The sequence below is a fragment of the Muntiacus reevesi genome, chromosome 16 (assembly GCF_963930625.1).
Source record: "Muntiacus reevesi chromosome 16, mMunRee1.1, whole genome shotgun sequence".
NCBI classification, from domain to species: Eukaryota; Metazoa; Chordata; class Mammalia; order Artiodactyla; family Cervidae; genus Muntiacus; species Muntiacus reevesi.
Genome location: NC_089264.1, coordinates 34,977,137 through 34,990,679, shown reverse-complemented (window position 1 = coordinate 34,990,679; position 13,543 = coordinate 34,977,137). Strand labels below are relative to the sequence as shown.

At 43.4% G+C, this 13,543-nt stretch overlaps 1 protein-coding gene across 1 annotated transcript in view; it reads left to right on the top strand.

The window, feature by feature from the left end:
• Positions 1 to 3,522: 3,522 nt before the first annotated feature.
• The window catches only part of PKD2 (polycystin 2, transient receptor potential cation channel), a 58,020-nt gene continuing 47,999 nt past the window's right edge, over positions 3,523 to 13,543 (top strand). Inside the window, exons 1-2 of the mRNA XM_065907098.1 lie at positions 3,523 to 4,224; positions 12,633 to 12,746. Of these exons, the coding sequence (XP_065763170.1) occupies positions 3,624 to 4,224; positions 12,633 to 12,746 (715 nt within the window). The 5' untranslated portion in view covers positions 3,523 to 3,623. The remainder of the gene's footprint in view (positions 4,225 to 12,632; positions 12,747 to 13,543) is intronic.

The following is a 13,543-nucleotide window of genomic DNA, read 5'->3' as shown; positions in this document are numbered from 1 at the left end:
ATGTTACTTATTATGTATAGTTAGCACAGAATTTGAACCCACAAATATTCTCCTCCTTATGTCTCTGTACGCTAGGCCTGCTAGCAGAAAATATTACTAGGAAGAGCAAGCAAAAAATGAATAGGCAGAAACTTATTGTCTTCTAAACCTTGAACTTTGAAAAATCAAAATATCCTTGGGGGGAAAATATCACAAAACTGAAAGCAGCATTTTGAGCTGGGAATATGATAGCTTCATGTGGGCATAAGATATTCCAAGGGACCTTGGAGCCCAGAGGAGAAATGGTGGTCTGCAAAAGTTAAAAAGAAATCTACATTAAGAATTAGGAACTCCCTGTCAGAGTCAGCAGTCTAGCTGTGTGGCTTAAATGATTGTATCTGACTAGATTCATTCATTCCCCCAAACAATCTGCAGGGGATAGAAGCTCTTTAAGGGTGGGGCTTTTCACTGGTGTCATTGCTTGCACTCTCTCCTGGTGTTGTGCCTGGCACCTAGCAGGTACTCACTTAGTACTTGTTATGGAATCCTCTGTCCTGGTCATGGAGTGGTCATCCTCAAGAAGTTCACTCTCTGGTTAGGACAAAGATTTCCAAATATGCAATTATCACAGATGAAAATATTTATCATGAATAAGCTATAAGAGTGCATGATGCTTACACTTGAGCATTTACCCTGTGCCAGGCGGTGTTCCACATGCCCTTACATGTATAAATTCACCTAATCTTCACAACAACCCTATGAGGTGAATATTATTATTATTTTCATATTCACAGACACAATAAGGTTAAGCTACCTGACCAAGGTCACAGCTAGGACACATCAGAGCAGGAACTGAAGCAGGGTTCATAATTAGCGCACTGTAGGAAAAAGAGTTAGTCAGATTTAAGGATCACTGATGTTTCTTCTAGACCTGAATTGCAAATGATGGTACCACTGGTGATAACAAAGCAGTAGAAATACCGGGGAAATGTTTCATGAAACCCTATCCACTTGGAACATATTGGGACATCTCAAATGTAGGGTGCTCCAGAATTCTTTAAGAAGATACAGAATTTTAGGCCTGAAATTCTGGAGCTTCTGAATCAATAAGATTGCAGTGAGGACGTAGAATCTGTATTTTTAACAAAGCATCACACCAATGTCAATAATCATATTTTAAAAAAATACTATACTAGACCTATTCAGACATGATTTAGCAGTTCAACAAGACCTATTCTACAGTAGAACACTTTGGTTGAGATTCTGCACTCTTTTTTCAGGCCTGGCTCTCCTCTGGCCAGGTATCTGTTGGGATTTCTTTGACTACTTGATCTGATAATGCTCTGCTTGGGGCACTGACATCTTTAGAAGCTCCTAGAAGACAGGCATCACAGCCCTTACCCAAGACAATTATTTCTGGTTTATTTATCTATCTTCTCTTGATGTGGCTCAGATGGTAAAGAATCTGCCTGCAATGCAGGAGACCCGGGTTCAATGCCTAGGTCAAGAAAGATTCCCTGGAGAGGGTAATGGCTACCCACTCCAGTATTCTTGCCTGAATAATTCCATGGACAGAGGATCCTGGTGGGCTACAGTCCATGGGGTCACAAAGAGTCAGACATAATTAAGTGACTAACACACTTTTCTTGAGGGCAGGGGCTGTGTCATACTCTGCACTATATGCTAGCTCCTAATTCAGCAAGAAATGTCTGCTAAAGGAATTGATGGGTGGCATGAGCCAGGTCAGTGATTCACATCCACCAGCCCTGCCCTTGAGAACATCACAGTTAAGTGAAGGATACAGATACCTGCAGACAAACTGCAGGATTAAATGATAAAATGGCTGTGATTACCTAAATCCAAGTAGTATTTGATGAGGGCACAGGGAACCAGCAAAAGGTGCTGCATAGGTGGCTGTATGGGGTGGGAAACCATGCTAGAAGAGCAGACAGGGAGCTTTAATGGGCTGAATTGTGTCCCCCTCAGAAATTCCGATGTTGAAGTCAAACACCCTTCTCTCCCCCACCAGAGCACCTCAGAATGTGACTGTATTGGAAACCAGTTCTTTTAAAAAGGTAATTAAGTATAAAATGAGATCATTAGAATGGGCCCTCATCCAGGAATCTGCCTGGTGTCCTCATAAGAAGAGGAAATTAGGACAGAGATGCACATAGAGGTAAGAGCATGTGAAGACTCAGGGAGAAGACAGACACCTACAAGCCAAGGAGAGAGGTCTCAGAAGAAACCAGCCTTGTCAGCACCCTGATCTGAGACTTCTAACCTCCAGAATTGTGAGAAAATAAATGTCTGCTCTTTGAGACACCCAGTCTGTGGTACTTTGTTATGACAGCCCTAGCAAAAAATATAGGAGCAGATTGTGAAAATTTACTAAGTCAAACTACAGACATTAAACGCTATCCTTTAAGCTGTCAGAGCCTCTACAGAGGTTTAAGCATCAAGGTGACATGAATAGGTTTGGTTCCAGAACATGATTTGGAAACAGTGGATATCAGGAAGTGGAGAAGGAAGGTGGAGTTGGCAGATCCGTTGCTCCAATGAAGAATAAAACAAGTTCTAAGGGCCCTGGACAAAAAGCATTGACAATACGAATGGGTATCAGAGGTCCTATCAGAGAGATACTTGTGGGGCATAAGTAAGACAGTTTGGGGAAAATGAAGTGTAGAAGAGTAGATAGATGAGGATAACACGAAGAAGTGTAGTTTGGGGAGTTGAGGGATGCTTCAGATCGCAACCGGTGATACAGAAGGTGAAGCAGGCTTAAAAAAGAGGTCAAAAGATAATAAATGTCGTTTGGGATGAACGAAGTTTTGAGACAACTGCAGAGCGTCGAGCTGGATGTGTAGGATTCCACCAGTCACGGGTGGTGGGAAGGGGTGGAGGACCTCACGCGGAGTACCAGCCATTCAGGAGTCCCAAGACCATATCCTTGGGGTCCCCACAATGTGTGGAGAGAGAAGCCAACCAAAGAGCCCATCCAAAAAGCAGCAGAATCGGGGCGAGGAGGGCCGCCCTCCAAAGGCCAAGGAAGTCAGCGCTAGGAGTTTGTCGGTATTGGTAGTTTTCAAATGAAGGCAAGATTTTGCCCCTGCTGCAGACATCAGTTCAGGCTGGATCGCGTTTTTTCTCACTATCCCATAAAGTGGTTTACCTCTCTCCCGCACTTTGGTCAATCGAGGTAGAAGTGGCTGGCGGGTAACGGGGACCCAAGCATTATCTCAAGTCACGCAGGCAGTGACAGCTCCTGAAGCCCTTTGCCTGCGGGCAGGCAAGCGGGCGGGTCAGCGACTCCCACCCCGCCCGCGCCCTTCCACCCGAATGGAATGTGGGCGCCCGCGCCCGGGCTCCGGCTGCACTTGGAACTCCGGCCCGGACGCCGCTCCCCGAGCGCGCCGGCCGCGGGGGCGGCTTCCTAGCGCCTCCCCCTGCAGCGCGCGGCGGCCGCTGGGCGAGGCGAGGCGAGGGGGAGGCGGGCCGAGGGGGCGGGAGAGGGACGCGGGACTGCGGGGAGGTCGGGGGCGGGGAGCAGGAGGCGGCGGGCCGGGGGAAGAAAGGAACATGGCTCCTGCGGCAGGCGGCGCTGGGGACGGCGCGCGGGGAGGGCGCCCCGGGCACCAGTGACCGTGATGGTGAACTCCAGCCGCGTGCAGCCGCAGCTGCCCGGGGACGCCAAGCGGTCGCCGGCCCCTCGAGCGCCGGGCCCCGGGCGGCTGATGGCGGGCGGCGCGACGGCCGGCGCCGGCCTCGCTGCCCCGGGCGGCCTCCGCGAGCAGAGGGGCCTGGAGATCGAGATGGAGCGCATCCGGCAGGCGGCCGCGCGGGACCCCCCGGCCGGAGCCTCGGCCTCCCCCTCTCCTCCGCTCTCGTCGTGCTCGCGGCAGGCGTGGAGCCGCGACAACCCGGGCTTCGAGGCCGAGGAGGAAGAGGAGGAAGAGGAGGTGGAGGGAGAAGAAGGGGGAATGGTGGTGGAGATGGACGTCGAGTGGCGCCCCGGCAGCAGGAGGTCGGCCTCCTCCTCGGCCGTGAGCTCCGCGGGCGCCCGAGGCCGGGGGCTGGGGGGCTACCACGGTGCGGGCCATCCGAGCGGGAGGCGGCGTCAGCGAGAGGACCAGGGCCCGCCGAGTCCCAGCCCCGCCGGCGGCGGGGACCCGCTGCATCGCCACCTCCCCCTGGACGGGCAGCATCCCCGAGTGGCCTGGGCCGAGAGACTCGTTCGCGGGCTGCGAGGTAAGACCGCGACCCTCAGCGGCTCATGCACAAGCCAGAACTGCGAGCGCTGTGGGAGCCATCCCCGCGGAGGGCAGCTCTCCCGGGCTCCAACTCGCATCCCCTGGGCGTCCCCGCCTCCCTTGGAAGCGTCTTCCCCACCTCTGCTAATTCTGGTCTATTTCCGGTACCTAGCGCCGAATTCCACGGCGCCCTTGTTGGTGCAAATGCATTGGATACCTCCTTCTAAAGAAAATTTGTCAGCTTATGTTTGCCTTTGGAAATAAGTTGAAAGTCGTATTAGAATGAAGAGGGTACATCTGAAGATTTTTATCTTGTAGGGGGAAAGATATTCTAAGACTGCTAATGGTGGTTGCAACTGCATATTTGCTAATTTCACGAAATAAAAACGAAAATTCTGTGCTAGCACCCATGGTCCTCCACTGGCCTGGATGCCCTGTTGCCCCTTATCCCGTTCTGGAAAGGGTAAGCAACGCAGTGTCCCGGTTATGGGAGGGGTGTCATTGTGTAGTCACTGATGTTGTTTTGGTGATGTCTCTGGTTGTTTAGGGGAGAGGGAGCTGTTGAGAACACTACGAACAGAATTAAATGCTTAGGAAAACAGTTATTTGGCCATTTCTAATTCTAGGCATTTTTTCCCCTAAACAGTTGCAAAGTAAATGTTAACATTGTTTGAAAAACTTGAAAGTATGTTTTTTAAATAACTAAATTAATGTTCTTTGACATTCCAATGAAACAGTGAGGTCATCAGATACCAACTGTGTGGAAATATGTCAGAGTTTGGTGCACCCAGCTCTCCAAAAGGCAGAAAAGGAATTTTCAAAAATTGCCAGTGCCTTTTAAGAGGACACACATTTTCCAGGAGCAAATGGGATCCTGTTTTTGCAAAGTTTTGTCAGAGGCATCCTTGGAAAAGAGTTGCATTTGATCTTACCATCCAAATGATTTTAATCTCTGCTTTTAAGAGTTTTTTCCATTCTCGGTCTTTTGAAATTCTCCCTTCCCTTCCGTTCCTGTCAGTTTTGAAAATGTTGCACAAAAAACTATCCAGGTATTTTCGTAGCACCATGATTAACACCAAGTCAGGCTTATACCCGAATCCCAGTTGTACCACACGTTGACTGAATGACCTTTAGCAAACTGCTTAACCGCTCTGATCTCCAGTTTTTGAATTTTGTTTTAAAAAAGAAATAATCATAATGCTTAGCTCTTGACATGGGAGAATTAAATGAGATGAGACATAAAATATGTAGCAAGTCTGCCATGTTGTTGTGATTGCTTCATAAGTAGAGATTAAATCGTGGATTCTAAAAGTGTACCTTTTGGTGCTCTTACATAGTGATTATACTAGTTTAATTGATTCAGAGCATGGTGGGGACCAAAAGATCCTTTTTAGTCACCTGTGTGAGAAGGTTAGTAAAAAAACTCATTAATACTTTTTTAAGGTTCCAAATTGTATTCAAAGTTTATTTTGTTGAATATTTTTGAACTATATATTTGAATATTTTTGAACTACATATTGAATATTTTTGAGCTATATTCAAAGTTTATATTACTTTGTATTAATTGTGCTTTTTAAAATCTTCACTGAAATGAGAGGTTTCTTATAAGTTAATAAGTAATGGAAAGTCATGATTCTTTTAACTCAGCTTAAGTATTTAATAACACATTTCATATTGTCTGAAAAAGCTCAATAATTGAATATAATTAAGTGAAATATGTGAGTGCATTTGTAAGTTTATTTATTTTAGAGAAAAGATTCAGAAAATTTATGGTGAATAAAGTAATAGTAAAATTTCTGGTCCAGCCTTATCAGTGGTTGATAAGATCTCCTAACTTTATCAGTTAGGAGAGTAGAATCATGAGAATCTTTTTTTATAGAAAATTTTAGAAATAACTTTTAATTCTTTGTGAAGAAATATAATTGATATCCTTGTCACTTATTAAATAACCTTTGTTAGATAATCAGTAGCACCTACTGTGAAAATAGACTGTGCTGGTTGCCACAGGAAAAAAAAAAAAGAACTAAAATAACACATCACCATTTACCTATGGACAGAAACCCAGAAATGTGAAATGAGTAACCGTGAATGAGTTGTGACATTTTTTTCCCTCATGGGATATTGTTATTGTTGTTCAGTTGCCAAGTCATGTCTGACTCTTGTGACCCCGTGGACTAGCCCGCCAGGCTCCTCTGTCCATGGGTTTTCCCAGGCAAGGATACTGGAGTGGGTTGTCATTTCCTTCTCCAGGGGATCTTCCCGACCCTGGGATCAAACCTGAGTCTCCTGAATTGGCAGGCAGATTCTTTACCACTGAGCTATCAGGGATCAAACCCCCGTCTTGGGATACAATGACAGAAGTCTTTAGTGCATTATATAAGTAGTGCTCAGAGTCAGAAGAGAGAGAGTGACTTGGAATTTCTAAAGATAGGAGCCAAACTCAAGTTTGGCGTTTTCAGGCGCTTCCCTGGAGGTCTCACATCAGACTTCCTAGCCTTAGTCTGTCATTTATAAAATGGAAGAGTTGAACCTAATCTTCAAGGTCCCTTCTAGCTTCAGCATGTTGTTTAATGACACGAATCTGAGTTGGAAAACAAATGATCATTTCTCCTTGGACACTGAATAGATCTGTTCTCTTAGCACGAGTAAGAAGGCAAAGAAGAAGTTTGAGGCCTAATTATGGAAAGCATTGTGTCTAACCAAGAAATTAAGAAATTACCTCTAAATATTAGGAAGCAGTTGAAAGTTTTTGCAGGAGAGCTTACAGAGGGAGGTAGGGAGGCAGGAGGCCAGGTAGGGGGCAGCCAGTAAAGAGGAGATTGATGACCTGGACCAGAGGCAGTAAAAAGAAGGCTGAAAGATTGAAAGACTTCTCCAAGCTTAAAAACATCTCCAACTCAATGATCTTGTTTACTTTTTTCTTAGCAAACACTTTTTAATGCAAAGATAAAATTTGAGACTCTATATGAGTTATCAGATTTTCTGAATTTCCAAAGTTGAATGTGTTTTTATGGATGTATCAGTTTATTAAAGTCATTTTCTGTTTACTGTTTCAGACAAATGTCATCACTGTCCATGTCCAGAACTTTTTCATCATCCCAAACAAGTCTGCCCATTAAATACTAACTCCCAAGTCCCCTCCTGTTCCCTGCCCCGCAGCCTCTCTGTCTTGATGAATTTTCCTGTTCTAGGTACCTCATATTAGTGGAGTCATACAGTACTTTCACATCTGGCTTATTTCACTTAGCATAATGTTTTTAACGTTTACGTATGCTGTAGCATGTATCTGAACTTCATTTGTTTTGATAACTGAATAGTATCCTCTTGTATGTATACACTACATTTTGTTTATCCATTCATCAGTTGATGAACATTTGGGTTGTTTCTACCTTTTGGCTATTATGACTTTCCCTTTATTTTTAATCCAACCCTCACTCCATAATTTCTCCCTTTTTACCTTTTTATTTGCACTATAATTGTGAACAAATGAGACTTTGTATTTTCATTGTGGAGGGATTTTGTCTGAGGGAGGGCTGTTACTCTGTGGGGTATGATAAGACTCTGCTAGTAACAGAAATTGTGCAGGCAACAAACATTTATGGAGCATCTCCTTTGTGGTAGGTACTAGGGATACAGAGATGAATAATGTAAGATCCCAACTCCCAAGGAGTTTAGAGTCTAGTAGGGGGATCACAGGTGTAAGTAAATAATTGCAGTGCCAGATCCCAGATATGGCAGGTACCCAAAGAAGAGAGGACCAGTTCTATCTGGGGAGGTTAGAAGTAAAACTTGAGTTACATTTTGAAGAATTCAGTGGGGGGAGTTGGGAAGAGAAGAATAGCAGAAGTAAGACCAAGATGGCCAGTACCTCACTGGTATTAATACTTTTTCCTATAGACAGAGACAGTGAAGGCTTCAAGCAGGGAGCTGATACAGTCACATGCCAACCTGAAGATGATTCTAGCAAGGATGTAGAGAATGGGGTGTGATGGAGAACAGGTTAAGAAAAGGTGACAAAGGCTGCAGCCAATGATTGTGAGCTGGGATAGAAGAAAGCTAGATTAAAGAGAGGCAGAAACCATCAGAATTGTGGACCAGCCCATGTGAGGGTTATGAAAAGGGCCTATTCTAGAATGAAACCCATGTTTCTGACTTGGTACCGTTAACCCACCTATTTAGCCACAGGGAAAACAGTTTTCTAGACAAAGGAAAAAAGAGAGACATCTCGGTTTGGGACATGTGAGTGTGAGTTGCCTGTGGAATATGCGTGTAATCTGTGACACATTCCTGTCTTCACCTCAGGAGGAGGCTGCCTAAGAATTGGAGACTCAAAAGTCAGTGTCATTTAAAGTAGCAACTGACCGTTCTATAGAAAATGGACCTATAATGAAAAGTCACTTCCCTTTCTGAAGGTCTCCGAGCAATTCAAATGACTATTAGGAAGGATTGTATTCATCTTTCTAGCAAGGTCCACATGTGTCCAAGCACAAAAATGGGATTCTTTTATGACATGAATCCAATGAGAATTCGGTCAGGCTCTTCACAGTGACTTCAAAGTCATGTATGGATTTGGGTCTTCACACCAACCTAGCATCAGAAGTAGGATGTCTCACAAATTTGAACCTATTTCTGAAACCATAAATGGGCCTCTTCCAACCACTCTAAATGCTGTACATATATAAAATTTCTTATACCCAGAGCAACCACAGAGAAGTACTCTTATCCCATTTCCAAATGAGGAAGTGAAGGCTCATGGTTTGAGGTAAGGTCTCATAGCTCCTAAGGGCTGATGCTTCATTTAAACACAGCTCAGACTCCAGACGGAGAAGGCACGGGCAACCCACCCCAGTACTCTTGCCTAGAAAATCCCAGGGATGGAGGAGCCTGGTGGGCTGCCGTCTATGGGGTCGCACAGTCAAACACGGCTGATGCGACTTAGCAGCAGCAGCAGACTCCAGACCCCCCACCACACCTTGTCATGATCAAGGTGTCCTGAGGGGTTAATGCATTTCAGATGAGACAGGGTTAATGTGAGGCAAAAGATCCACACTGAATCTTTTTACCATAGTACTGAGAGATGTTATATTAACGAGATGCTATGATCACTGCAATTAGTTTCAAAATAATTGAGGAGGACTTCCTTGGCAGTCCAGTGATTAAGGCTCAGTGCTTACAATGAAAGGGGCGTGAGTTCAATCCCTAGTCAGGGAACTAAGAGCCCACATGCCCTGTGGCATGACCAAAAGAAATACAAAGAAATAAAAAAAAATTGAGGAGTCAGTGAGGGTTTTGAATAATCAAGGTTAGTGTGGAGTTGATGGTAATTGTTAAAGCTGCGTGAGGAATACCTGAGAGTTCATTATGTTGTTCTCTCTGTGATATTTTTTATAAATTGCAAAATAAAAATGGCTTAGAAGCATTTGGGCTTCCCTGATACTCAGTTGATAAAGAATACGCCTGTAATGCAGGAGACCCCGGTTTGATTCCTGGATCAGGAAGATCCTCTGGAGAAGGGACAGGCTACCCTCTCCAGTATTCTTGGGCTTCCCTTTGGCTCAGCTTGTAAAGAATCCACCTGTAATGCAGGAGACCTGGGTTTGACCCCTGGTTTAGGAAGATCCCCTGGAAAAGGGAAAGGCTACCCACTCCAGTATTCTGACATGGAGAATTCCATGGACTATATAGTCCATGGGATTGCAAAGAGTCGGATATGACTGAGCGACTTTCACTTAGAAGCATTTGGATAAAAGAGTTGCAAAATGGCATTTTTTTCAAGATCTTTTTGTTGGCTGTGCCACACAACCTTTGGGATCTTAGTTCTCCAACCAGAGATCAAACCCATGACCCTTGCATTGGAAGCCCGTAGTTTTTTGGTTTTTTTTTTTTTTTAAGATTTTTTGGTAGACCTTTTTTTTTTTTTTAATGTCTTTTATTGAATTTGTTTCAATATTGCTTCTGTTTTATGTTTTTTGACTGCAAGGCAGGTGGGATCCTAGCTCCCTGACCAGGGATCAAACCTACATCCCCTGCATTAGAAAGCAGAGTCCTAACCACTGGACCACCAGGGAAGCCCCATCAAAGTCAGTTATGTTGGAGACGTTTTTGGTGTTTTGGATTATCCATCTCAGAATTCCCCCATATGCATTTAGGTAATGTGCTCTGACTTTGGGCTCTTACACAGGAAGGAAATTGCATGTTGTCCCATGTCCTTTTAGATCATATTCTGCTAACAGATGGAGACACGTTATCTATAGAACGTGAGTGCCTTCAGGTACTCCCTCCACAGCTGGGACAATGGTGGGAAAAGACAAGAGTTACCTTTGAAGAATGCTGCCATTTTGGACTTGAACTCTACCCTTAACCATTCCTATTGTATCATTCCTGCTAAACATGGGAAGTAGTTGGCTGTAGGACAGCTATTTTTTCCATTTGTAGTTGTAGACATTTCTCACCCATCAAGATGTGAGGGGGTCCCTGTATACGAAGACTGACTCTACATATACACCCAATGGGGAAACTCTGAAATTTTTATAGCAATACATATTTGAGGAGGTAGCTAGAGTAATTTAGAAAAAGCAAATGCATAGAAATACACTTTTATAGAATATAAATAAAAGGGCTTGTTTCTGTTTTTTTTCAAAATGTTTCCTTCAAGGGCTAGAATTAAATTACCATCGACCATTGCAAATTTAGCTTAAAGAAAATTTGATAGGAGTTTGGTTTTTCTATTTACAGGTCAAGCAAAACCATTTGTAAATATTAAGAACTATGACTTTTCCTTAGTGCATAATTGTTTATAAACCATGGGAAAGAGTGAACTCACTGACCAAGTGAAGCAAGGCAGCCGTCTCTCCTGATGGTGAAGGGACTAGCAATTTCCGCTTATGTGTATATTTTAGGCCTGGCCTCCAAAAGAAATACACCCAAAGAAATGGTGTGGTCGTGTCCAGGGCTACTGAGCCTAATATTTGGCTGCCTCTGTGTTATTCTGAGTTGTAATTTTCCATGTCATCTAAATTTGTAATAATTCTTTAATATGATAGAGCTTCAGCGAACAAACATTCTACTTGCTGCATTTCTTCTGAGTGAGTAATTCCCTGACAACTACCAGATCTTGGCAGAAGCAAACCTTGTCATAAGTTATGTTCCACTTTCGGCGTGGTGAAACCTGGGGCGCGTAACACAGTGTCTTTGAAGGCAGATGCTGATTTTTCCAAAAGAAGTTTGGGAGAGAAAAAGAGAAGGAAACGAAATACCCCAATTTAGGAGTAGAACTAATGTATGATTATAAGACTTAAAAAGTACATAAACACTTCCGATGAGGTCATTTCTTCCAAGTGCAAGACCATATACCATTTCTCCCCCCGACCCCGTTCTCTGTGGCTTGATTGTGGCGTCAGTGGCTGTGTGAGTTTCCATGAGGAAGGGGTTAAAATCTGTGTACTCAAGTGTGAGGCAATTTGCCATTAACAGCCGAGTTAACCTAACAAAAAGGATGGAGAGGTTTGTCTTTTTTGGAAAATGCTAAGGCTCTTCCAAGTAACCAGTAATGTGACTTGACCACACTGCTCGCTAGCGGGGGTTTGGACGGCCACCATGTCTGTCTGCTGGCCGCGTCCAGAGCTGCGGGATCGCGCTCCAGCCAGCTCACCGAGGCTTATGTCATCTTTGCTCAGCCGGCCCAACACTTTTTCCATCTGCTAAAAGTGGAGCACGGTTGCTGATTTTACTCTTTCTCCAAAGAGAGAGAGAAGGCGGATGGGTTGTTGCTTTTAATTTAAAAATCATATGCTACTTGAAATTTTAAAAATCTGTTCAACTAAGCATGTTTAGTGTAATCAGTCAGCATTGAATTTCTTAAAAGGCAAAAATGGGTACAGAGCAGAGATTTTACACCAGTGTGTTAGAATATTGATAGATGTTTCCACAATGAAGTGATGCTCCAACCAGGACTTCTTTTTATCAGAGGTGACCTAAAATGTATCATTTACAATGTAGTTACTTAAGAGGATAATTAATCTAGTAGTACGATAATTCCTCCTGCATATAGGAAGAGCTGATATGTATGCACAATTATTTTACCTCCTCTCATAGGCTGCCCAAATTTCCTCTTCTCTTTCTAATTTTTTACTAAGATATTTTCTAATGAGATTGGGAGCTTAGACAGTGATCAGATTGTTGCCTTGTGTTTTGCACATCTTGTGGGGGTGAGACAGTGGAGACTGATGTGTTCCCAAATTAAAGGTACTTCTACTAAAACCATTTCTCAGTTGTTTTTAGAGCATGCTTAAAAAAAAACAACAGGAGAACCTCCCTTAAAGTACACTATTTTTTATGTGTTTTTTTCTTTCGCCATTCATGAGATTTTTGAAAAATACAATGACATCTTTTATTATTATTTTAAAGGTCTCTGGGGAACAAGACTCATGGAGGAAACCAGCACTGACCGAGAGAAATACCTTAAGAGTGTTTTACGGGAACTGGCCACATACCTCCTTTTTCTCATTGTCTTGTGCATCTGTAAGTACAACATTTCCTTCCAATAGAGGAACAGTTTTCAAAATATTTGACCTGTCAAAATCATGACTGAAAGGAACTATGGATGCACCTAAACAGTTACTTCAGAAGTCCTCTTCTCTGTTATTAATTCTAGTTTAGAATTTGGTAAAGTTCTCACCTCTCCTCAGATAAACATTGCTCAAATTTTGGCATTATCTGATTGGCCACTTCATTATCGGTTGTGACCATTTTCACTATGACATGCACGGAGCAGACACCAAGATTCCCAGACATCAAGAAACCGAGTAAAAGGACTTTTGTATTAGATGTTTTAGCAATAGTTATAGTGTCAGTATCATTACATCAGTTAAAGTCTATATAGGAATTAAGTAGAGTATGTATTTTAACTTTCAGAAAATATATATAGTGTCACCTAATATTGCTTTTATGGTTCTATGTATTTAGAAGTCCCCTTTTTCTGGATTTGGATGTGTTGTGTGAATGCCTTCATTCTCATTCTTTCTTCCAAACCTTCAGTAATTGTGGCTTTTCACTCTACAGGAAACTTAACTGCAGACTCATCTCCTTCTTTCAATACATACCCACATCCTCGGAGAACTGGGGAGGGATGCCTTAGCTAGAAACATGTCTTTGAAACCATGTGCCTCAAAATCCAGAAAGTCACGGGTAATGGATTACCTCTGAATCAAAGGATGTTGGATGATAGAGTGTTGTCCTGTCCCATATAAAACCCTTTATGAGAACAGAGAGGAAAGGGGTTTATGACCAACAGGCCCTCTTACCATATTCCTCAGGGA